This window comes from Myotis yumanensis, unplaced genomic scaffold (assembly GCF_028538775.1).
Source record: "Myotis yumanensis isolate MYYU_CA2020_CCGP unplaced genomic scaffold, mMyoYum1.0.hap1 SCAF_9, whole genome shotgun sequence".
NCBI lineage: Eukaryota > Metazoa > Chordata > Mammalia > Chiroptera > Vespertilionidae > Myotis > Myotis yumanensis.
The window spans coordinates 77661313-77687431 of NW_027223760.1; the positions used below are offsets into that span (position 1 = coordinate 77661313).

At 52.8% G+C, this 26119-nt stretch overlaps 3 protein-coding genes across 3 annotated transcripts; all 3 read right to left on the reverse strand.

The window, feature by feature from the left end:
• Positions 1–169: 169 nt before the first annotated feature.
• On the reverse strand, positions 170–17438 carry LRRC61 (leucine rich repeat containing 61). The gene is given in 3 exon segments (XM_070424749.1): positions 170–764; positions 766–1581; positions 17292–17438. Coding segments are annotated over 2 exon segments (780 nt in total). The 5' UTR covers positions 1522–1581; positions 17292–17438; the 3' UTR covers positions 170–740.
• LOC139016028 (putative protein ZBED10P) lies at positions 7308–8790 on the reverse strand. Its single transcript, XM_070423543.1, is given in 5 exon segments — positions 7308–7492; positions 7495–7704; positions 7707–8073; positions 8145–8320; positions 8673–8790. Coding segments are annotated over 5 exon segments (1056 nt in total).
• A 2333-nt stretch (positions 17439–19771) lies between the features above and the next one.
• ATP6V0E2 (ATPase H+ transporting V0 subunit e2) lies at positions 19772–26019 on the reverse strand. The gene is made up of 4 exons (XM_070424751.1): positions 25839–26019; positions 23950–23997; positions 21443–21556; positions 19772–21055 (listed from the first exon to the last, which is right to left on the reverse strand). Exons 1-3 carry the CDS (start codon positions 25940–25942, stop codon positions 21463–21465), a joined length of 246 nt encoding a protein of 81 aa, XP_070280852.1. The 5' UTR covers positions 25943–26019; the 3' UTR covers positions 19772–21055; positions 21443–21462.
• Between the last annotated feature and the right edge of the window lie 100 nt (positions 26020–26119).

Consider the following 26119-nt stretch of genomic DNA (forward strand, 5'->3'; position numbering starts at 1 on the left):
TGGTGAGGAGAGGTTGGGCAGCTCCCAGGAGAAAGCAGGACACCCAGAACGGGGGAGGGGCTTGTGCACGCTCCTCCTTCCCACAGGAGACCAGAGGTGGCAGGGATCATCTTGCTTTCAGGAGCTCATGCCCATATGAAATGACAGGCACTGATGCAACAGAATTAAAACAGAAATATTTAATAGGGCTTAGAATGGGCAGTGAAGGCTCCCTGGAGACACGGGACTGGCGGGTAGGCACCTCTGGACAGGGGTAAATGCCAGCTTCCGTGCTCTGTGCTCTGCTCGTATCTATTTCCAGGACCACTGGGGTGGGGGGCACTCCATCCCTTCCTTTGCCACCTTTGCCCTCAGGGAGTAGCAGCTTCCTTCCACCAGTCTGAGGCCTGAGCAGCCAGGAGTGGCAGACAGAGGCCTGGACCCTCCTCCCCAGGCGTATGGCATAGGTGGCAGGACAGACACACAGTGCCAGCTGCTAATGGAGGGTCCTTACACCTGCTCGAAGCCCTGGGGAAGTGCTTCCCTGAAGAGCACAGGAACTTTCTTGAGGTAGGAGTGGGAGGGAGGGGGTCTGCTCTTAGGAACAGGGATAAATGAATAGCCCAGTTTGCAGGGACAGTGACCAGCGTGACGAAACAGTGAAGACAAGTGCAGAGGCGGGAGGGGAGATGTGGGCTGCTAGGTCACACTGTGCCGACCCCATGGCCTCATGCCACGCTGTCCAGGGCCATGGGGCACAATTAGAAGACAAAGGATGAGGCGGGTACCTGCAGGACTGAGTACCTGCTCGGCCTGGGCCAGGCTGTCAGCGGCCTGGCGGTCCAGGTCTCTGCACTCCTGCACAGTGTCCTGGAACTGCCGGCAGGCCTCCTCCAGGATGGAACTGCTCCGGGGCGGCCAGGACTCCCAGTACCCTGGCTCCACCCAGGGCTGGGCCTCAGTGGTGCTGGGGCCTGGGCTGGAGCTGGGCTGCAAGGAGCAGTCCAGGTCCCGACACAGCTGGTAAAATTCACCGCCACGCCCAGTCACACGCTCACTGTCAATGACCTTCAGGCCTGGCAGCAGCTCTCGGACCACCGTCCAGTAGGAGGGACTGGCACAGAGAGGGTTGCTGAGCTGGGCCAAAGGGTCCCGGAGCCGCAGGTACTCCAGGCCCCGCAGCCCCGCCAGACACTGCAGCTGGCTAGGGGTGGCCAGCAGGTTGCCTGCAACATTGAGACTCTGCAGGTTCTCGCAGGCAGCCAGCGGCTCCAGCCCTGTCAGCCGATTGTTGGCAACATTGAGGACGGCCAGCTGGCGCAAGGAGGCCAGGGGGCCCAGCTGGGTGAGCGCGTTGCCAGACAGATCCAGCCACTCGAGGCCCAGGCACTCTCCCAGGCAGCCGAGGTCCACCAGTCCCAGGCCTCGGAGCTTCAGCAGCAGGATGGACTCCAGGGCAAACTCGCCCGAGCAAGACTTGAGCATCTGGGAGGTGATGCGCACCCCTTCGGCCTCTCCTGGCTTCTCACCCTGAGGCTCCATGAGACGAAGTCAGTCCAGGTGGTCTGGGCCTTGACAGTCTGGGGGTCAGCTGGCTGTTCACTAAGGAAAGATAGGTAAACAGTAAGCAGACCTCTCCTAAACACCTCTGTGACCCGGGAGCAGGTGACAGCATGAAGTGCCACCCACTCTCTGCCACCAGGGCCAGAAACCCAGGTGACCCAACAAGACCAAGGGCCCCCCTGAGGGAGGTGGCCAGGCCCAGACCTTACTAAGAAGACCCGACTCCGCTTGTGAGCCATGCTGGATGGCATTCAGGTCCAGTGTTACCAATTCTCCCCATTTTCCAAATCTGCACTGGACAGCAACATCTCATAATTTTATTTTTCCCATAACCACTCATGATCTCTCATTATTAGTTTTGAGGTGTTTCTTTTTACCCATTTAAATATATTTTTTAATAGATAATGGTCACCACCATCACCAGTCTCCTTTGTGCGCTCCCTGGGAGAGCCTTGCATATGCAAACATAAACAGGAGCACCTGGGCCTGGCTTTATTCACTCAAAAATGTTCCTGATGTCAGAGTGCGGAATCTCAGAGGGAGGGCGGGGGAGGGGAGGTGGGTGGGAGGTAATCAACCAAGGACCTTGTCTGCGGATATGCATGACCCATGGACACAGGCAATGGGGCGGTGAGGGCCTGGGGGGTGGGAGGCGGGCTGGAGGGGGTCAGTGAGAGGGGGAAAACGGGGACATATGTAATACTTTCAACAATAAAGAATTAAAAGAAAAATAATTTTTAAAATTTCCTGATGCACCTTTTTAACATGTAAATTCAAAATGGTTTCTAGATTATGTGGGCCAATTTCTAACCTCTGGTCCTTCAGAGGACCAGCCTTCAGTCCTAGACAGGAAACTAGAGTAGAAGGAAGAAAGGGACGGTTAGCCTGGGGATCAGAGGCAGCACTGCCAGCCCCCGCCTCACCTCCTGCACTCCACGCCACGGCTCCACATATACTCACCACACCTGTCCACACTGGTCCTTTACTCTGGTGTCAACAGAACAGCAACAATCACTGTTCCGGCTGCAAACATGACATTTCCAAAGAAAGCAAGGAGGCTGGAGAGGTGGGACCATCCTGGAGGGAGGGGCAGGGTGGCACCAAAGTTGGCTCCAGAAAGGCAGGGTAGGGGCATTTCAAGTCATCAGTGGCTGTGGGGCAGCAGCGGCCCAGGTGCCAGTGCAGAACGAGCATGAGGGAGGAGGCCTTGGGGAGGGTCCTGCCGCCCACAGAGGGGTCAAGGTTTCAGCAGAGGAAAACAAGAAGGGACCTCTGCTCCAAATGGCAGTTTCCCAACTCTGCAGACTTTGGTCAGGCCCAGGCCATGCACTGCCGCCTGCAAAGAACTATGGAACCATTCACTCCTGTTGACAAAACCTGGGCCTCTCAGAGTGTCAGCAGTCCCAAGTCTGCGTTTCCATCATCAAGGCGACTGGATATTTTCCCCTCTCCAAGGAAACCAGGCTCAGAGCTCCTCCCATTCCTCTGCCAGGAAGCTGGGAAGGCTACTAACAGCGCTTACCCGCCCAGTCCCATCTCTGAGAAGGGGGTCCCTACATCTCTAGCTAGCTCTCCTCTGGTCTGCAACTCTCCAGCAAGTTCTCATTTCGATCGCATTTCTTTCCAAAAGGGACTGGAGGCATCTACTAAGAAACCTGGTTCACTCTATACAACAGGACCTGCTGGGTTTTGCCAGCAGGCAGTAGGTAGTCCCTTGTGCCTCTGGTTAAAACTGCTCGGGCCCAGAGCGTGGGTGCTCAAGGGGCACTAGACACCTGCCATAAACGCACTAGTGAGACAAGGACCTCACTGAGGGCAGTGGAGCGATGCAGAGGCACGAGGGTCTGGAATAGTAAAACATGCACGGATCTGGCCAGGTGACTGGATGCAGGGACTTCCTTCTCAAACACTCGGGACACAGATGGGACAGCCTAGGGGGCAAGACCTTGTCTGAGGTGACCATGTGGCATTGGGCTTAGGAGACAGATGATGCTCTAGGCTGAAGGCATGACCTACACAGGTGCCTGGTGAGAGCGTGTGGCACAGCTGGCCAGGCTTTTGGGGACACAGACCTCTTCCATTATCTGTAGGCCTCTCTGCAGGAATTTCCATATCCTCCCCAATCCTCCCCAGACATGCATTATTTGATGGTGAAAGTGGTCACTATTCACGTGGTGTACAGTGGAGAGGTCAAGGGCGGAATTCAGGACACCAACCTTTATGAGGCTGAATGAGGATATGGCTGAGCAGCGAGAGGGAGAAATCGTAACTTTCAAGGAGAGGATGATCAACACTGTTCATACACCACACTGGACTCAGGGGCATTCTCAGACAGAGGTGAGCCACAGCAGCCTGTGATGGTGAGGGTATGATGCCCTGAGGAACTGGGTGATTGTTTAGATGAACATGGTGGCTACAAAGGGTGAGAAAGATCAAGGGGAGTGGGCAGAGCAAGGGAGACAGAGAGAACTGTGTGTCTACATCCCACCTTAAAGCTGGGATGAACGCTTTTCGCAGAAGAGGAAACAGTGGAGCAGAAAGATTATGATGAAGCTAGAAGTCAGGCCTACCAAGGCCCATGCCCTCCAGCAGCCGTGGGTATCACCCCGTCGCCTGCGGTTACACAACAGCACCACGTTGTTCCTCCTGTGCAACAACCTCTGCTCCTCTCATGGTCCCCATCTTATCACAAACCTGTACACCTCAACCAGACAGGTCTGGGCAGGACTGAGAACAGCCTGTGTCTACCCATCTGTCCAAACCCACCTGCTGTGATGCAGAGGCCAGCAGCAGGCTCTGCACAATGGGAGAATGACTCCCCACACCCACCTGTCAACATTTCTCTAAAAAACAGGAGTCCTCCTGGTCTTGTTATGCAAATGAGCCAATAGAGGCTCTTGGCCCAACATGTGAGTCTGCACCAAGAACTTGGTTACACGGATGAGACAGCGACTAAGACACCATTGACCCTCGGGTCTCACGGGGAGGCCTATCTGCCTGTGCAGTCAGCCTCTGCTGAGTGTCAGCTGACCTAGGTAGGAAATGGGCCAGAAAATGATGCCCAGGAGTCAGCCAGGGCACAGCTAAGTCTAGGGGAGAAATGGTTCAACCCAGAGCAGCCTCAGGGGACAGTCCCCAGGCCACTTTGGTGAACTGGGACCCTTCCTCACCCATTTCCTCCAGGTCCCAGTCTAGAGCAGGGTTCTTCAATCCTGGCACTACTGACATTCAGGGCCGCGAAGTGTTTGGGGGCTGTCTTGTTCACTGCAGGAGGTTGAGCAGCAGCATTCCTGTTTCTATCCACAAGCTGTGACGACCAAAATGTCTCCAGATATTGCGAAATGGCCCCTGGGGAACAAAAATGTCCCATTGAGAACCACTGCTATGCCCAAGCTTAGGACCATCACACGTCTGTCTCATCATGTTCCTTTCACTCCCCAGCTCCCTCACATGCCTGCTCCTCCATTCCAGCCTCTCCCTCTCTGAGAACACCAGAGCCAGTTCAGTGATGCCAAATAGCACAGGGCAGCACCTCTCCTGAGTACTGCCTAGGGCAACTTTAAGGCACATCACATTCTTGCCCCCACCCCTAACCCACTTAATCAGAATTTGGAAAGAGGAATAGGACCCCAGGGTCTTAAGACACTATTAGGTGGTGCTCATTCAAGTCTGAGCTACACGTACATTTAAGGGAGGCAGGCACCTAGAGGTCCAGAGCCCATGCCCTGATCTTACTACCCAATGCACTTGATTTGGAGTCAGCATGGTGAGGAGTACAGCCACAATCCCAGCCACTCACCCACAAGCCTCACCTCGGGAAGCCTGTGACATCCCCTCCTAACAGCTGGGGGAGAGGAGTCGTGGCCTAAACAACCTGGAGGCCAGACTTTCATTCAAATCATGCTACTCCAACCATTAAATGTGATCTCTATAGAGCTTTATATAAGTAGGTACATTAATGTACTATTAAAATGAAAATACAGCATACTAACTAGTCCAGGGGTATGATCTCAAAATACAGGAAGTATGTCAACGTATTAACAGAGGTTGAGTGAAAGGATTATGTTAATTTTTCCTGATTCCTCATATTCAGCAACTTACAAATGTCCTAAAGTGAATCAGTCTTAGTGACACAAGACTGACAACCCCTCTGGGGGAGGCTGGGGGCAGGCCTCCAGGTTCACCCTCACGGCCAAAGTGCAAGTTAGGCCTTGAGTACCTCCCCCTGCCTCTACCGACTTTCCCTCCGCGCCACCTCTCCTAGTGGTCCAGCACCTCAGGAGGGCCAGATTTGGGTCTTGTGGGGTGTGACAGGCCCGCTCCAACTGTCTTCCTCCCCACCTCCTTCCTCTCCCACTTGAAGCCACCAGTTCCTGGATCCTACCTGCTCAGGTCCTGCACTCTGCCCTACTGGAACTCTAGGCCAGTGGTCGCCAACCTTTTGGACCTCACGGACCGCCAGTGGTCCACAGACCACCCATTGGCGACTGCTGCTCTAGGCGGTCCATTACTAGTTGGTCTGATACACAGCCTTTCTGGCTTCCAGATAGGGACTTGCCCTCTAGAAGTGGCCAGGGACAAGGGGAGGTTTGGGCGCTGCAGGTGAAATATAAACTTAGCCACCTAGAGCCTGGTGAGCATGGGAGCTTTCTGAGACAGCTAACACCATAGAAAAGAAGAAACCCCAGGTATCCAGCAGTGTGGGAACAAACTATAGGTAAAAACAGTCTAAAGAATGAGTGCCTCAGCCCTCCTCAATCCACTCTTCTTCAGTAGCTGGGCAGTCCCATTAATCAGAGTTCTCCGGCCACTATGGGGTCTGACAACAGGAAAAAGTACAGACCCTAAGAAGACGGATGTGCACATGCATGCGTGCATACACCTCCCTCTTAAAAGGGCTACTCTATCTCAGGGTTTATTTCTTTCTACAGTGAAAGCAGTTTCAGAAAGAGCTTTCATAGCTCACCCACGTGGCTGAATATATATCCCACTGAGTATATATGCCAGCACCCCACAACCCTTGTCCCTGTCTGAAGAGAAAACAGACCTCGCCTTAGCCAGTTTGGCTCAATAGATAAAGCATCAGCTTGGGGACTGAAGGGTCCCAGGTTAGAGACCGGTCAAGGGCATATGTGGGAGGCAACCAATCCATGTGTCTCTCTCACATCAATGTTTCTGTCTCTCCCCCTCCCTTCCACTCTCTCTAAAAATCAATGGAAAAATATCCTCGGGTGAGGATTTAAAAAAGAGAAAAAGCAGAACTCTAAGGGCAAGTATACCTTGACATACATAGATAAGCTGCATGTTGGGCCCTTAATAACTACCAATATTTCAAAAGAGCATTAATGCTTATAAAACTGTATAGCACAACTCATAACAGAGTAAATCCTTCCTCCCTATGCACATAGTGCTAGAAATAAATTAAGCAATGGGCAGGTGGAAAATCCTTCCTTCAGACCAAAAAAATAAACAAGGCCATCTGTCAAGAACTGAGAGACTGTCCCCATTCTTCTCAAATAGGTTTAAGGTTCTGGCTGCCTTGTCTGATAGCCTAGATGCAACATCTGCTCTCTCCTGTCATCTACAGCAGTTTCTCCAGGCAGATTTTGAGGGCATCCCTGGTCTAGTCCCCCTAGGCCAGGTCCCCACTGGGGAAGATAAGAGGAGAGGAGGCACAGTTGGGGAAATTCTCCAGGTTGGTCTTCAAGAAGAGATGCTCAACTGTTTCCACTGGGAGAGGGGAGTTACTCTCTATGATGGTGGGACTATCCAGGAAGGCAAAGACACTTCCAGAAAAGGTGCTGGTAGCAGGACAGGACAGATAGACAGTGGCCAGTTTTGCCAGGGCTGGCCAGACTTCCTGCCTCTTCTTCCTGTAAGCCAAGGGGGTCCTCCTGGGCGCCAACTGTCTTGTTCTCACACAGGTACTTCTTGACAATGACTGTGGCAGGTGGTTCTCGGTGGAGAGAGAAGCTCTGTTTCTCTGGGATGCTAGCAGCCCTACGCTTTCCAGCTGCTCCAGCAAGCTATTTTCCCTCTGGCCCAGCAGCAAAGACCCAGATGTACTGCTTCTCCACACAGGCTCCTTCTGGCCCTTCCCCTCAGCCCTGGGGCCCTTGGCTACTCTGCCACTCCAGGTGGTGTCCACATAACCTTGAGGTTCTGCAGGAAGGGTGGGGGAGACAAGAAGTATTCAGACACCATAACCTCCTTCACCTTGTACATGAGAACTTGCTTCCAGTGGTCAATGTCGGCCCCCACAGGCAGGATGGCCTCAATCTGGCCCTTGAAGCAGGGGTCCAGTAGAGTCGCCAGCATGAACTCCTCGTGGTGGAAGAGCTCACTGAGCTGACAGTCTGCACAGAGCTGCAGGGCCACGCCCTGGGCCAACCGGATGGCTGCACCCATCTCCCCACCACTTTGCTCCTCAAAATGCCTCTGATCCTGCTCCAGGAAGATGTGCAGGGAGTGCAGTTTCGGCAGCACCTGACTTAAAGAAGCCGGCAGATTGCTCGCCTCCTGGACCACCACCTGGAAGAGCCGCAGAAGCCTGACCAGACTGTCCGTCAGGCTCCAAAACATGGCTGACAGGGCCATCCGGCCTTCCCCAGCTGGTGCTTCTCCTCATTCTCTCGCAGTGGCTGCTTGTGCTCCACCAGCCACTCCATCAGGTGGCAGGCTGAGACCCAGTGGTCTGAGAGCTCCCAAAAGGGCTGATGGGTTGGGAGGCCACGCTGCTGCTGCAGCTGCATGAGGAGCCGCCGGGCTTCTGCAGAGCCTTGGAAATGGTTGCAGATGGCCCTGGCTGTGCCATCTGGTTAATCTGGACACTATGATGGTGACACAGAAAATTTCTCACCAGAGAGTTGTGGCAGTGAGCAAAGCAAGGAATGTGGGTGTAGCCCCCCATCGCCACTGCCTGCTCCAGGTTGGGGCAGCCGCTTGATACTGGGCAGCCTGGTTGCAGGGAGTCATGGCCCAGCTACAGGGTGAGCTGCTCCTGTAGTTCCCGCTGCCTGTCCTCCACAGTGCTCTCCAGGGGCAGGTCTCGGACCCAGAGCACTGCTTGCTTCCTCGGGCTTCCCGACACCGCCTGACAGCTATGGGGCTGTATCACCCTCCCCCGCCACAGTGGGCAGTGATGGCCACATAGTCCTCTAGGACCACTTCCTGAGCTGCCGAGGACAGGGCCAGGTGGATGTGGCTGCCCTCAGCCCACTGCATCTCCCGAAGCACCTGGTCGCCCATCGCCTCGCGGAGCAGAGGCAAGGCTTTACCAGAGGAGGGTGGAGATGGCAGGCAGTAGCAAGGGTCAACCTGGGTCACAAACCTTTTGAAGGGCGCGGAAGGAAAAAAGGAGAGAGGCAATGCCAAGCTGCAGAGTAACTCAGCAATGCTCTGGTGCAAGGCCTGGGAGCGGGAGGGTTTGGGAGCATATATGCCACCCCGGTCCTGACTCCACTGGGGGAGCAGCAGATTCATCTTTGATGGGAGAAGGCAGGGGTGATGGAGCCAGTAACAGCTGCTCACGCCTCCCTGGGGCCCGCTGCCTGTCATTGTTTTCTGAGGATGTCATGTGGGCAATGTCCTGATGATGGGAGACCCTCATGGACAAGGCTGGTGGCCCTTGCAGGTAGGCCCTTCTGCTTCTCCACCACCCCTGCCCCTTCTCCCTGGACTGGCTGCAATTGGCCTTCTTTCCCTCCCCAGCCCATTCTTATTCACCAGGGAACAGACCAGGCCTGAGGTTTTGGACTGCCTCTTAATTTTGCCTTGTCTAATGGTGGCGTGACACAGAGTACAGGTGACTTGGCAGGTGTTCTTACAGTCAATGGGAAAGAACCGTCTGACATCCAATGCGGGCGTCTGACCTGTGGTGTCTGGAGTGCCTGGGGAATGCCCTTGAGAAACCCAGTCCTTGGTCTCTTTCATAGTTCTGACCAGCTTCTTCAAGCAGGGTGACTGCTGGAGGCTCAGCAGGGATGACTTCTCCCCGCTAGGAAGCAAATGCCTCTTCTTCCACTTCTTGAGGCATCATACCTCTCTGTCCAGACAGGCCCTGAGGATGTCAGCTTGCCTCACCTTCTCATTCTCACTAGGCTGGCCCACCTCTGACCTATCACTGGGGTAGAAGGGCCGGGCTAGAGCTGAGCCGGGGGGCTTTTGGCTTCTTTCCTGCCAGTTGCCCACCTCTCTCCATTCACGGGCCTTCTGTTGGAACACCTCCTCAGGCTGCACAGAGGGCTCCGGCCCAAGCCCAGATTTCACAACACAGAGTTCAGTCTCCCTTTGGCCTATTCTGCCCCCGGCTGGCCTGGCTCTTTGCACTAGTTGAGTGAAAACCAGGCCTCCCCAGTGTGCAGGCTCTTCTCTTCCTGCTGCGGATGCATTGGCCCAAGGTGCCTTCCCCCTGCTCCTCCAGGGAAACCTGACCAGTGAGGGGACAGAAGAGCCACTGGGGAAGGAGTGGGGTCTCTTCCTTCGCAGGGGGAGATCCCTCTCACTCCCCTTTTGGGAGCCAGACGGTCTGATCTTTCTGCGACCACTGCTAGCCTTCTCCTCTATGTCTACCCCAGGGGACAGACCAGGGCTGAGATTTTGACCCCCGTCTCTGGCAGGTCCTCCCTGGCACCCCAGCCACATCCACAAAAAGTGTTGGTAGCTCTGGTGTTGAACTCAGAGCCAGAAGTCATTGTGGCAGCTGGACTCTGGGGTCTGGTCATGGGGGGGACAGATCCTGAGGGTGTATGTGTCCTGGGGGGCTTTTTAATTTTTTCCACTTCCAACATGCTTGGGAACTTGGGGAAACAAGATGGGCCCAGTCTGCAAAGCAAGATGAAAAGAATGGCTCTCAGTTGCCCTACTCAACTTTGGAGAATACTGAAGGGGAAGGTGAGGCCCTGAGGGGAGAGAAGACAGCAGAGGACAAAAGGTGTAGAGAGATAATATGAAATCAGCCGCAAGACAAGACCTCAACCTCCTTGGAGAAGGCTGCCATTCACTCCCCACACCCAATGGAGCAGCTCTCAGCTCAAAGCCCCACAGCGCTCTGCACATTAGTGGTTTCTGTGTCCATCTTCTTTGCCAAACTAACTGGTGTTTCTTTTTTTTCTCTCAATGTTTATTGAGAACCTAGTGCGCACCTGGCAACTCTCCTGTGTGGTGGACACAATATACAGCAGGCAAGGCCACTACATGCATATGTAGGGACAGACCTGAATAAGATTCACTCACAACAGGTAGAATCAGCGCGGGGGTATAGTATGAAGAGGCAGGCGCAAGGCTGGGAGACCTCAGGGAGGAGAATGACCTTGCCAAGAAGTCAGGCGTGTTTCCCTATAGAGACGCAGGCAGCAGGCACTGTAAGTACAAGCCAGGAGGGGGCAGAGCCTACCAGCCTCTGCATCCTGAGCACTTGGTTGTACCTGGCACACCGCGGGCCACCAAAAATAGGTAACATAGCTCATTCAGGAGTGATGTAGCCTGAGACTTCCTAGGCCAGAGGCCTGGCTCAACTCCTTTGGCATTTCTTCTCTAAAAGTCATCCTCCAGCGGAGAACACAGGGTGGGGTAGCTCCTAATGCCAGTGACTCTGGCCCCCTCATGTCCTCTCATTCTCCTTTCTCTGTCACAGAGATACTCTTGAAGGGATGGTTATAGTTTGTCACCTCTTGTTCCCCTCAAAGCCTTCTCATCTCTGTCTCTGGCCCCCACTGCTCCTAGTCACTCTCTTGCCAAGGCCCCCCGTGACCCCAATGGCGTTTTCCGTAACAACTGAAGCACCTGCCCACGGCCTCCATTTGGAGACTGTCTCCTCATAGCCCCGGGACACATTTTCTTGGTTTTCCTCTCCTCTGCATCTCTTCGGTCTCTGTCTGGTCCTTTTCCCTCTGTCTATCCCTTAATGATGTTTCCTGAGAAATTATCTTCTCTCATTCTACACCTTCTCCCCACCTGGGACTGCATTTATACACCAACTACTGTCCAGCCTCTCTCTGGTTCACCTGCTCTTCCTACAGCCAACTCAAACAGACATCTGTCCACCCAGATGCTGAGACCCCAAACCTAGGCATAATCCTTAACTCCTTCCCCCTCATTCATTTTCCTGGAGATTAGGTCAAATCCAGAGCTTTCAAAAGGAAAGTGACATGAAGAAGTCAGAAGAGAAATATGTGGAGAGAAGAAAGGAAAATCAAAGGGCCTACTGAGGTAGGATGTTTCCTCAGGAGAGAGAAGATTCAGAGAAAGATGGTTTAAGAAACTTCAGGAAGGAAATAGTCTTCCTCTTTTCAGAGGAGAATGAAATGCTGGCTAAACAAGATTTAAAACCCGTACATTCTGACTCTGAGTGACATTAACCATTAAGGATCACCAGGGATGGCAGGACTGCCTCTGCAGGTGACAAGCCCACTGAAGAGGCTCATGTGAGACTCTGCCCAGGGAGAAGGGTGGGCAATGCCATACTGAGAGGCTCCTTCCAGCTGGAAGAGCCTCAGACGGAGTAAGAGGCAATGACCTCATGCCCATCATGCAAGAACTCATGATAGCATTTCAGAGGCAGTGATATATGAAAAATTCATTTAAGGCTAGTAGGGGGTAGTTCGATAAATTTAAGAAGTGTTTATTTACAGATTAAACAATACATTAGAGGCATGTATTGTATATAAGAAAGGTTAACGGGGAATCATTTTGGGGGTCTGGAACAGATTAATTCAATTTACATTATTTACACCAAATCACATGTCTGAATCCCCCTGGAAGGTGACGCTGTGGAGGGGCTGAATAAAGGTGCGAATGAGATGCAAGACACTATCCTGGTCCCAGGAAAAGTGCTCTAGGATGTCAGAACTGGAGGGGACTTACCTCAGTTATTCTATGATTGAAGAAACAGAAACCCAGAGTGGTAACGTGATGGTCAGTTACCACTGCGTCAGTGGCAGAGCGGAAGACAGAGCTGGCACTGGGCCTCCAGAAGCAATCTGCCGGCTTCCTCATTACTGGGAACATGGAACCAGATACTGAAACCAGGCCTGCATGTGCCCTGCCCTCACCAACGATGGTAGAGAAAAGGAAAGATCCTGTGTGTTAAGGCCACAGCCTGGGTCACACCAATTCCATTTTGTTCCCCCATTAGCCTTGTCCCCTCAATTTATCTGTATTCTACAGATAAATTATAAAAAATCATCAAATACAATCACACCTTGTTTCTCAAATGTCTCCTATCTCAAACTATTCAGTTCTCAACCAAGTTGTTCATAGAAAAAAATGTTTTAGTTGTCAATCAAAATGTGTTTTTGACCTGACAACCCTTTCATACTGATACGTGAGCATGACAAAAAGCATCTCTTAGGCAACTAAGTAGAGAATGCTTTTGTTGCTGTGAAATCGAGGATTAGCACAATTTTAAAAGCAGACAAAGGCCATTAAGAGTGCTAATGTTGTGCCTCGCCCGGTGTGGCTCAGTGGTTAAGCACAGACCCATAAACCAGGTCAGGGCACATGCCTGGGTTGCAGGCTCGATCCCCTGTAGGGGGCATGCAGGAGGGAGCTGATGGATGATTCTCTCATTATTGATGCTTCTCACTCCCTTTCTCTGAAATAAATTTTTAAAAATATTTTAAAAAGTGCTAATGTTGCTAAGGGTGTGGAAGTGCTCACAAAACAACAATCACAGACAATTGAAAAGGCAGAAAAACTGTTGTTGACTGGATAAGTGAAAAGCAGTTAGCTGGTGATAGCATTTCAGAGGCAGTGATGTATGGAAAATTCATTTAAGGCTAGTAGGGAGTAGTTCAATAAATTTAAGAAGTGTTTATTTACAGATTAAACAATACATTAGGCATGTACTGTATTGTTAATGGGGAATCATTTTGGGGGTCTGGAACGGATTAATTCAATTTACATTATTTATAATGGAAAAAAATCACTTCTCTAACAGCCTTCTAGAACAAATTAGGGGCAAGAGCCAAGGTTCCACTGTATCTATTATGAGTCAACACCGTACCCTAAAGATTCAAATACAGGAGAGTAACTTCCTGGCTGGCACTCGGAGCTCATGACAAGAAGACACCCTGGAAATGGGCTCATGGCACTGAAGCAAGGCAAGTGGTGGGGCTGACCTTGAGGTAAATCTAGTCTATGATAGTGGAATTCAGATTCAGTCTTGTAAGGAGTCGCATACTTTAGGCTGCTGTTTCAGGATCCTTATCTCCTGGGTAGATCCAGGATCTTATGCAGTCACTGCCACGTAATCACCCCTCTTCCACTGAAGCACATCAGATGATAGTGAGGCTGACACTGTAAAAAGCCAACGCTGACACCCAATGAGTATAAAATATTCGGCATTTTATTAGTGAGAAGTTACTGTGACACTCTCACAACAGATGACAAACACACATTTGAGGACAAGGACAAGATGGAGACTGTCGGGCTGCACACCCGGCAGCGGGGCCACACTGGCAGGCTCGGCTCTGGGAAGCAGGAGGTAAGAAGGGCTGGAGCAGGTAATGCCAGAGGGACTAGAGGGGAGGGGACGGTTTGAAGAGCTATTCAGGAGGCATATTCTGCCTGAGTTGAGATGGAGGACAAGGAAGAGATACAAAGGGATTCCCTTATGATTAATATAGTTCAGTTTTAGAGATACTGATTTTAAGGTTCTTCTGTAACAAATCTTCAGGAATAGATGTGACAGATACATGGGTCAGGAGACAGGTCTGAGCCAAAGATATGGATCCATGTAAAAGTCTCCTGAGAAACTGAGGGGAAATGCCAGAGGGAAAGAGTGGAGAGTGGTTGCCCTGGCAATGCCGACACTGTGGGAAGGGTGGAGACTGAGCAGACTTCAAAGATGACTGACAGGCAAAGGAGGAAGACAAAGAAAAACATAAAGTGATGTTAGGGAAGCCAGGAGGTTTTCCAGAAAGGAGAGATAAGGTCAAAGGTCAGTGGATGAAGATGGAGCCCAGGGCTGTGCAATAAGTGGTACTTGCAATGCCAGGAGTGGTGGGAAGGGAGGTTTACGCTTTGGGATGGGAGGGCAAAGGCTTGGCTGTCTCTAAGCAGAGCATGCATGTCAAACTTGCGGCCCACAATGAATATTTGTGCGGCCCAGCCAATATAACGGTATGTAAGAAACTTTTTAATAAAAATTTCATAACTTAATTTTTACAATATCCTGTTATACATAATCTATATATACAAGCCTAATAGGCTAAGTGTCCAACCAACCGCTTGATCAGTTGCTATGATGCACACCGACCACCAGGGGGCAGATACTCCAACCGGTAGGTTAGCTTGCTGCTGGGGGCAGATCAGGACTGGGCAAGATGGGCTGGACACGCCCTGGAGCCCTCCCACGCTGGCCAACCTCCCACGGTCCCTATCGGGACTGGGCAAGATGACCTCCTGTGCACGAATTCATGCACTGGGCCTCTAGTTATTAATAACGAACTACAGCATTCACTAATGGTTACTATAATAGTATTGAATTCATTTCCCTTACACGCCTTACACGCAGGCACACCATTTCTCTCCACTAATACTAGCAGTGAATATTTTAGCAGCCGATTGCCATGTCATTAGTCTTGGACTGACTTGTTTGGTGTGCACAACAGGAAATATTTTGCTTTTGAAGAACAAGAAAAATAGGTTTATTTGCATTACACTTATTAATTTGTGCAGTTATCCAGTGTCTGGTAAGTTAATGTTCAAGAAAAAATATTTTTATTAAAATGTTCTATTATTTTATGTTAACAATTACTCATTTATTTCAGCCCTTTGTGTTCAGCATGTCTCTATCAAAATAAACCTACGTTTCTATGAAAACTGAAGCTTTTGGGGTTTTTTGCACTATTGACAAAGGCCAGCCACTCCATCAGGTGGCAGGCTGAGACCCAGTGGTCTGAGAGCTCCCAAAAGGGCTGATGGATTGGGAGGCCACACTGCTGTGCAGCTGCATGAGGAGCCGCCGGGCCTCTGCACCCTTGTTTATTTGGCCCGTGTCAGCCTTTGAATTTGACATGAAGTAGAGAAACACGCAGTGGGAAGAGGGGTAAGATGGACATTCAGGAGACAGAGAACAAAGGCAGGAGGTTCCCCAGGGAAGGGATCCACAGCACCGGTGGTGGGCGGGTTTATCCCTGAAGGCGAGAGAGAACCTACTTCTGATAGAGCAAAAGGAAGGATGGCTGTGTTGACCGCTAAGTCCTTCAGTGTGTGTAGGAGAAGGAACTGAGGCAGGTTATGAGGAGGAGCCTAGATTCCCCAGGGGAAGCCACCGACTCCTAGAGGCAGCAACCTGCTGGTTGAGCCTGGGACTGGTGGGGGAGTGGGGAGGGGGGCGGCTCAGCTCTTTCCCATGGCTGTTCTGGCTCCATGGGTCAGACTCCCTGATACCCTAACCAGGCCTTTTCCCGGGGCATGGCCAGAAGGAAGGGGTCACTTTTCCATGTCTCTTGTGCCTGCTGCACGCCAGGGCCTTGTGCAGACCTCAGCCCACCCTGGGCCTTTGGTAAACATGCTAGACCAGTGGTTCTCAACCTTCCTAATGCCGAGACCCTTTAATACAGTTCCTCATGTTGTGGTGACCCCCAACCATAAAATTATTTTCGTTGCTACTTCATAACTGTAATTTTGCTACTGTTATGAATCGTCATGTAAATATCTGATATGCAGGATGTATTTTCATTGTTACAAATTGAACATAATTAAAGAATAGTGATTAATCACAAAAACAATATGTAATTATATATGTGTTTTCCGATGGTCTTAGGAGACCCCCAAAGGGGTCGCGACCCACAGGTTGAGAACCGCTGTGCTAGACCTTTCTCTGAGTTTTCACTCTGCCCAGTCCCACTGGCCACCTCTTCTCTCAGCTCCTGCCCTGGGGGAGGCGGGTGTCCCCCAGACCCTAGGGCAGCGGTTCTCAACCTGGGGGTCGCGACCCCTTTGGGGGGGTCGAACGACCCTTTCACAGGGGTCGCCTAAGACCATCGGAAAACACTTATATAATTACATATTGTTTTTGTGATTAATCACTATGCTTTAATTATGTTCAATTTGTAACAATGACATTGGGGGTCACCACCACATGAGGAACTGTATTAAAGGGTCGCGGCATCAGGAAGGTTGAGAACCACGGCCCTAGGGGGTTTCAAAGCGCTTACTGGGCCCTCAAGTTCTTAGCTTCTCACCCCCCACCCGCCCACCCGGACCGGCGGTGAAGAGAAGGGTGGGGGGACGTGTGGGAGAGCCGAGCAAGCCCGCTCGTGTTCTTGGTTTTTGTCACACATGCAAGTCCTAAGAAAGATGGCTAAAATAACAGTCATGCCTCATTAGAGTTCACATTATGCAGAAGTGACATAAAACAAGGTCCGTTTTAAACTACACACCAGCCGGAAGCAGACTCCTCTGCGAGGCTGCTTTCTTCCCAGACGGACTGTGAGTGCCAAGTGCAGAGTCAGCCTCCGCGGTCCATCTCGGGCTGCGGGCCCCCCCAGCTGTGGGTTTCCTCGGCCACACACCAGGGGCGAGTCCACCCCCGCCGGCTGGTGAAGGCGGAGTAAAGGTACACAGCAGGGTGAGCGGCCACGGGCCGCTGTGCAGGACATTCTGGCCTCACCTGGCGTGTTCCAGGCACCGGGCCGGAGGGGCCCAGGCCGGCCTAGGAGAGGGGCCAGCGGCCTCCGCCCCTCCCCCGCCTCGGCGTCCATTCGGTGCGGGGGGACCACAACTCCCTCACCCCGGCTTACCTACGGCCCGGGGTTCGGGACTTGGCCAGCCGCCCGCCACGACCAGGCTGGTGAAGCTGCGAGGCCGGGCGCAGCTCCCACGGCGCTTCCGCGGCCGGTAAGGGAGGACCCGCCACCCTCGCCCGCCACTTGGGCCGCCGCAGAAGCCACCGGGAGGGCCCGGCAGAGCCCGCGGGGACTTCGACTTCCGGGGCGCGCAAGGAACTACTTCCGGCAGCGACAGCCCGCGCCCTCCCCCGCCCGCGGTTGGTCCATTTTCCGAGCTGACGGCCAGCACCTGGTGCGCAGGCGCGGGCGACCGGAAGCGGGGGGGGCGCACGTCCTCCTCCTCGGAAGGCACGCCCTGCTCCCACTTTTACCCAGATTCCTTCCTCCTTGTTTGGTTCTGCTAGTTATTGGAGTGGCCTTGACGAACACAGTCACGGCATTCCTGGCCGGCGGTGACCTAGTCTTCCTCCTCCACTAGCCGGGCCCCGCGGCCGCTTGCTCTCCGGGCTCTGCGCCCGGGGGCTGCCCGCGTGCGACCTGGCTCTGCGCACCGGCAGGCAAAGTGACCACACGTGGGGTTCCTTCCTAGCTTGGGGGCTCACCCAGCACTTCAGCCAGCCCACCCAGAGTGTCCCCGGGGACAGATTCCGCTGAGAGGGGACGCCCTGGAGGCCGGAAGCTCGGCCGCACCTCCCCACTCAGACCGTCCAGGGGTAGGGAAAGAAGAGGTCATGTTCCCCGAGGGAGAGCACAGCTGGGTCCTCTGTCCTCAGTGTTTTATGGATGGAGATTTTAAGGGAGGTCCCAGGGGAAGGTCTCAATAGAATATTCAGCAGCTTTCCAGGTGTGTCCTTTTAGGGTCGGGGTCTCTCCACTAATTGATTGGTCTGCACCAGGGCAGGGGGTCATTGGTTAATGCAGCTGGTCCTGAGGGCAGCCTTGGTGTCCCTTGTCTGCTTTTGCTGCTTTCCTGGGCCTGGAGCTGAAATACAGCTGAGGCCTAGATGATCTCTAGGGAGGGAAGGTCAGGGGGTCCAAACCACATGACCTATTAGGGGAGGAAAGGTCACCCTGGCTGCAAGGTCCCACCCTACAATTGTCCTTTGCTAGGCACCTGGAGCTTTCTACCCTGACCTTCTGTACCAGGCTCATTATCCTTCCTCTGCTCGTGTCTAACTCCTATCACAGAACCAGCATATCTATTCTAGGATCCATTCCCTCTTCTCCCCTCCACCCAAAGCATTCGTGTTTTTATTGAGAAAACACTACCATTTCAAATTATGTTAGTGTTCTATGTTATATGCAGATTTGTTAATACGCAGTTAGCGTAAACTGGTCACATGCCCTCACTTTTCTGATGGTGGTTGTCAACTGACTTTGTTCCTGGAAACTCCAAGGTTTATAAACAAAGGTCACTTCCAGGTGATTATGAGGAGCAACCATAACCGCCTCCATGGCTTTCACATACACACACACACACCCTCACACTCCCATTGTTATGAATGAATGATTCTGTTTCTGTTCAAAGCAACTCCAGTTCATCAAGAAGCCTTGCTTTAGGGGCTTCATCAAGGCGGGTGACGCTGTGGCATGCAGTCATCTGTGTACCTCCCCTCATTGAGAATCCAGGCTGCTGGGTGTCCCGAGGACAGGTTGGAACTTGTCAGATCTATCAGGATGTTGAGGTGGGAAAGGTCAGGGGGGATGGTTGGGAAGCCTGGCATCACAGCATCAAGTTGGAAAGGCACCTTTGCCCTTTGTTTTCCCTAAGCAGTGGCTGGCACCCGGTAGGCATCAGTTGTGGTTGTTGTTGTAACATACCCTTGAAGGAAATTTCATCCAGGCTGTGGAATCATCCTCAGAACCGTCCCTGCTCCCGCTAACAGGTCATTAAGCCCCAGAACCTGTAAAATCATGCTCCTCTGGGTGGCCAGGTATAAACTGGTCTCTGGAGGTTCCCATCCTGCGTTCAGGTGCTGCCCCCTGCTGGCCCTCTGTGTGTCTTACCTCACAGCCTTGGTCTTCTCCAGAGTCCACCATCCAGAGCAGCTGGATCCATCCTGGCCCCCTCCTCTCCCACTGCCAACACGCTGGACATCTTAGCTACTAAGTAGACCTTTAATCTGCCCACTCGTCCTTACCACCGCTCACCTGGGGCCCTGTCGCCAGGTTCCTGTCCATTACGCACCCTGTAGAGATTATCCCAGAAATCAAATTGGGTCATATCCCTCCCTGGCTTTCTTTTGTGGCTTTGCATTGCCCTTTGGATCCACCCAAGCTCCCCGGCCATGGTCAGGCCCTCAGTGGTCTGGTCCCTCCTCTATGCCCTCCCCACCCTAAATTCCTTGTGCTGGCTCTCACTGGTCTTGAAGTGCTAGTTCCTTCTGCTTGCTGTTTCCCTGCCCCATGCAGGACGATCTCACCCAGGCCAGGTGCAGAGCAGGCAGATTTGGGCCCTCAGGTATTTGGGAATGAGGCAGGCTACACTCCGGGAAGGTTGGGAACCTGCTTTATTGCACAGTCCAAGAACTGTTCACTCTGCAATCAGGGGCACAGATGAGCGGTGGTCAAAGTTCCACTTGAGCAAGGCTTCCACGTTCTCTTCCTCCTGCCAGGCCTGATTCTGGCAGAATCCAGACCAGCTGCACTTTCCTTCAGGTCTCAGGAAAATGTAGTTCTGTGTCCACATCCCAGAGCTGCAGCTCCAAGCCACTTCGAGCCCTCTTTCCTGTCCCCAACCTCACCCCCACCCTCTGAGGACATGGAAATCAGCGGGGCAGGGAAAGGGTGGCCAGCAAACTTGGCCTCAGCCAGGACTCTGCCACCGAACAGTGATTTCCCACCACTCGTGAGTCACTAGTTACAGATGAGGTTTTCTGTACAACCCACACACAATACCCCCCACCCCAGGAGAGCACAGGGGTCAGGACAGGAAGGGAGTTTGAAAGGGGCCTGTAGGATATCAAGGGGAGGCCCAGCCTGAGCTCTGAGCAACAGGCCAAGCCCAGACCGAGGAATCCAGGTGAGACACTGCACACCCTCCCGCAGGTCCAAAAACAGTGCCCACTAAGTGGGAGAAAGGCCAATAAAATAAATAGTCAATAAATACATGAAATTGGCTTCTTCCTCCAGGGAGGCCATGCGGCAGAGAGGAGACCCTGGTTAGCTCTGAGACTGGGGGCAAATTTCTGGGATCTCAGCCTCAGCTCTCCTGGGAGTGAGGGCATGGGCTGAGGGTCCCAGGATCTCATTGGTCTGCTGCCTGCTCAGCCAGTCAGGGCCAATGCCCTTCCATCCATCACCGTCCCAGCCAACCTCAGCCCTCAGTGCTGCCCAAACCTTGCCTACACCTGTCTCTCTTCATCCTCCACAGCTCAGGTGACCTAGAGGCTGCTGTGAGGGGCTCTGAAATCTGCCCTCACTGCACCGAATGAGTGGAGTCCAAACTGGGGGCAGTGCAAACTGAGCTGCCTCATTTCTGAGCCTCTGGAGAGGGAGGGATGCTTGTCCACAGAGTGGGGGGCAGGTACAGGGGGAGAGTGGAACAAGGTATTCCGAGGAGGGACAACTTTCTGAGCAGGCCACTTTAAGTGACTTTACAACTATAAAGAATGCTAAACATACAAGTTTCAATCTGGACCCAAATTACTATGGTGTTTTGGGTGTGAATGATTTTCCATTACTTCAACACAGAGGGATCACGACACAGCTGTGCGGGTGGAACAAAGGGGTCTTCAGGGACAGTTGAGCCAAGGTTATCCGGAGAGCTGGGGTACCTGAAAAGCACATCACACGAGAGGGTCACCTCCCCGCTGTGGAGACCCCCTCTCTATCCACCCCCCTCCCTGCCTCTGCCCGTCACTCAGCTTATCTCAACTTCCTCTGTCCAGTTGCTGCCTCAACGCTCCTGGGCCCCAGGCCTTCCTCTCTCAGCACAGGCTCTGTATCCCCGGCCCTGCCCTCTGAGGAAGCACCTCGAGGACCGTGCTTGCCCTCCATCTGGTGCCCAGCACAGTGCCAGGCAGGCGGACAGTAGGTGCTCACCACCTTTTTTTTTGTCTGATAAATGAACATCTGAATCCAAACGTAAATGCTTAAAACGGTCCTGCCTGTTCTCTTCCTCCACGCCAGGTGCCCCCTACCCCCTGACCGAGCCCCAGTACCTGGGCTGAAGCAGCGGCGGTCACTCCCACAGGAAGCGCACATACCAGATGGTCTCATTCTTCAGCTGTGGCCCAAACAGAGGGTTCAGCTGGGCCAGGATGGCGATGAGCCAGCTGCCAGGGACAGCACATTGAGGGTGAGCTGGGACACAGCAGGAACCTCCCAGGTATGTCTCCTGCGAGGCTTGTGGTCACATGACCCACCCAAACACCAGCTGCAGGGTCTGTGAGGGGCCCACAGAGCCACCCACACTCCAGCCGGCAGGTCGGCTGGGTCTGGGGTTCGTGGGTTTTGGTTTAGATTAGGTTTGATTTGATGTTCTGTAGATTTATTAGGTCTCTGAGTTGAGGCTGGACTCTGGGGTGAGGGAAGAGGTAAGACAGCCTCCTGGGCTCATCGGAAGTGATTCCAGCTGTGCCCCAATACATCCCTGGTGTGGGCCACTCCAGTCGGCACCTGGGAGCAGGGCAGGGTTGTTCTGATGGGAGGCATGTCAGAATCACCCCCTTTCAGGAACAAGATGAATGAACTACCCCAACATGAGGAAGCGGGGACCAGAACGCCCCACTCCCAGGCCCGATGAAGATAGGACAGGGTCTGTCTCTCAGGCCAGTGAGCTTTCCAGCGACCACAGGCTGCACAGATGGGGGTGGGGGTGTCAGGCCCTATCATCATGACGACGTTTGCCCACGGAAGCAGGCCCCAAAGACCCTGGAGGTGCATGACTCGCATGCCTCAAATGCTGGTGCCAATGGGCTTGGTCTGGTTTTGTAGGAAGGACCCAGCTCTCCCACCTCTGAATCCCCACGGCAGCCAATCACCTGCCTGCTGCCCGGGACACGGTCAGAAATGGTTGTCCGCTTATCAATGGCGTTACCCCAAGTTTATGTTTTGTAAATATAATTCCTAGGCATGGCATTTGCTGAAGTTGCCCCACCTTTCTGCCCATGTGCATCTGATCTGCAGCCCAGGTTACCTTCCCTTATGCCGATGTGGTGTTTGCAATTACCCACACCCTGCCTATGTTCTGTCTCCCACTTTCCCTGTCACTATCCTCTGTCCTGGTCTCTGAGCCTTCAAACCTCAGCCCCTCACGGGTCCTCCCTGGGAGAGATGGGGACATCTGTCCAGCCCTAAAAGACCAAGAAATAGCACAGAGAAAGGGCCTCAGAGATGCTCTGTCCAGGGAGAATTCTGGAAAACCATATGCCTCATGTATTTAAACTAACATCTGAAAGTCGTCATTATTTTTTTTAACAGGTTTTATTTTTTTTGTTAATAGGAAGTAGAAATATTAAACATTATATAAAGTGAAATTAGAATTGACTCATAGGAATAACTAGCTCATGATCTCATCAGACAAAACAGGTTTTAACTATGTAACAGGCACCAAGTCTGAAATCAATCAAGCAAATTTTTTAAAATGTGGGTATTAACCTATGCATTTGAAAAATTTGGCAGTCCTAAGAAATATCCTAGTTACTTTGAAAAGAATCAGCTACCTTTTAAAGAATCAGCATTTTATCATGCTACTGTCCTACCCTGAACACCCAACTACACCAGTCTTAACCCAAAAAAATAGTGTATGAGACCCAGGAAGATGGGAAGCCACAGAGGCCTCACTGGGCTTGATTGATAATGAGACAGGCCTCCCTAACACCAGAACGTGGACTTACTCCTCGGTTTGGCAGCCAGGATGATTTAAACACGAAGCAAGGAAACACAAAAGGATTGGAGGGGTGGGGAGGGGCTCTCATGAACAGCAGTTGTAGAAAGAGACCATCTAGGCCAGTGATCGCGAACCTATGACAGAGGTGACACGCGAACTCATTTTTTTGGTTGATTTTTTGTTAAATGGCATTTAAATATATAAAATAAATATCAAAAATATAAGTCTTTGTTTTACTATGGTTGCAAAGATCAAAAAATTTCTATATGTGACACAGCACCAGAGTTAAGTTAGGGGACACGCCGAGCTCAAAAGGTTCGCCATCACTGATCTAGGCGTTGAGGACCTGGAAATTGATTCCCTTGAACTGTCCAGGTTCTCAAATCCCTCAGATGCTCTTCTATGTTCCCAGGGCCCCCTTTCCAAGTTTGGAGACTGCATCTGGTGGCTCTAACTGGCTGTATCACAACCACCCAGGGACGTGCATTATAAATTCGGGTTCCCAAGTGCGGACCTTGAGCACTGCGATTTGGTGCAGCCCTCGGAGCCGTATTTCAGTCTCACCAGGTGATTCTGATGCCAAGTTGGGCATGAAAAGCACGGAGCTGGCCCAACTCATTTCACACATGAGAAAGCCGCAGCCTGTGGACACCACAAAGCTTGTCCGGGTGACACATTTAGACCCAGAACCGGAGTTCATGACTTCCAGCCTATCGCTCTCTTTGCCATTCCAAACCACCTCCTTTCCTGTGTTTTACAGGTCCAGCCTTTCACTACCCGGACAGAGGGGAGGGGAAAGGCACTGGCTGATCTTGAGCTGGGGAGAGAGTTACTTACAAGAGGTAACAGCAGACAGCAGTGGCTACCAGCATGGTGATGATCACTCTGCAATGGAAGAGGATGTCAGGTCAGGCCCTGGGATGATCCAGTGCCCTCCGAAGGCCTGGCCAGGGCCAGAGAAAGCTCCTGGTGTCAGCCCCTTTCCCATTGGTCTTCCCCATGTCACCTGCACACCGGAGGCTGAGGCTGAGTTCTTTTCAGATGGAAAATAAAAATGCTAAGTGTCACCTCATGGGGAGGCTGGCCTTGACCATATCAGTCACCTTATGATTCCTTCCCTTCATCTCTCTTCTCTATCACCCAATATGTCTCCATCTTAATCAGCCATGTTGGGACTAGACACTCACAGAGCTGCATTTGCAGCAACACACTGTGGAGAAGTCTCTGGAATTCAAAATTCATTGGACCAGGGGAAGGAAAACATAAGACTAGAAGACAGGACACGAAGCAAGGGAACTGTGCACCATCTCTGAGGCAGACTGAGTGGCTACAAGAGCACAGGGGTGGCCACGTTGTGTCCACTCAGACCACTGGAGACAGAAGCTCATAGTGCAGCAGGGGAGGCTTCTGTTAGAAGAAAGAACTCACCAAGGTTTGCCGGAGAGGTGAGATACTAAGAAGCTGTGGGTCCTCAGCCCTGGAGATCTTGAAAAATAGAGGCAACACCCCTGTGTCCAAAACTCCAGCCAGAGCTGAACTGAATCCAAACCAGACCCTATGACCTCTGACCGAAGGCACTTGAAGTCTGCACCAGAGAAATTAGCACTGGATCCATTCTTTTAACATTACCAAGCACAGTCCTGTGCTGGGCCCTGGGGTCTACCGTGGCCAAGAAGGCCACCCGGAGCATGAAGGACCTTGTAATCGAGGGGAGACAGTACCTTGTAACTGACAACAACATGAAGCAGAAACGGGCGAATGGTGTAACAGGCACAGAAATCTGCTCTGGGACCGACACAGGCCAAGGATACCGACCAAAACACTCAATACAGAATACCAGTGCTGCATCGTTAAGAGTTTACACGCGTTATTTGGTGTGATCCTCACAGCAGCCTTGAAAGGCAGCCATCGCCCTGGCCGGGTGGCGTCACTGGTTGGAGCGTCCCCCCATACACCGCAAGGCTGCTGGTTGGATTCCCGGTCAGGTCAGGGCTCATACCTAAGTTGCGGGTTCAATCCCCCATAGGGGCGGTAGGGGAGGCAATCAATCGATGTTTCTCTCTCACATCATCATCATCATCATCATCATCTCTCTCTCTCTCTCTCTCTCTCTGTCTATGGAAATATGTCCTCAGGTAAGGATTTTTTTTTTTTAAAAAAAGGCCTTCAACCTGAGTGGTTGGGCTCAGTGGATAGAGCGTAGGCCTGCGGACTGAATGGTCCCGCATTCGATTCCGGTCAAGGGCATGTACTGGTTGTGGGCACATCCCCAGTGGGGGGTGTGCAAGAGGCAGCTGATCGATGTTTCTCTTTCTCATTGATGTTTCTAACTCTATCCCTCTCCCTTCCTCTCTGTAAAAAGCAAATAAAATATATTTTTTAAAAAGGCATTCATCATCATCATCATCATCATCCCCATTCTGCCTATGAAGAAGGGAAGGCTTGAGCAGTGACATTCGCTCAAGGTCACAGCCGGTGCGGTGAGAACAGGGGTGAGCCACAGCGGGACCGGCCAGAGGGGCTGACCCTCGAGCATCTCCCGCGACGGCCGGCTCTCCGCCTTCCTAACGACGGCCCTCTCCGCCCTCCCCCGGCCTTCTCCGCCCTCCCCCGGCTGCACGGGGCCGAGCGCAGACCCGGGAGGAGCGGGCGCGGGGTCCCGGACCGCTGCGGGCGCACTCGCCCCTGGAGGGTCCGCCGGGAGGCCGGCCCCGCGCGTCCCTTACCCGCGGTTGGGTCCTTTGGGCACGAACCAGGGCCCGGCGATGCCGATGAGGCCCCAGAACGTGGTGAAGACGATGACCGGGAGGGCGAAGGAGTGGGCCGTCATGGCGGGGCGCGGGACGCCCGGACCGGGGTGCGGGGTCAGCGGCAGACGCTCCGGCGCGCGCGGGTCCTGGCCGCGGAGTGGGCGCCCGCGCATGCGCATCAGGCCCCGGCCCCCCGCCCCCCGCCCCCCGCGGGGGGGAGCGCCCGGCAGCCCCACCTGCGCAGGCGCGCGCGCATC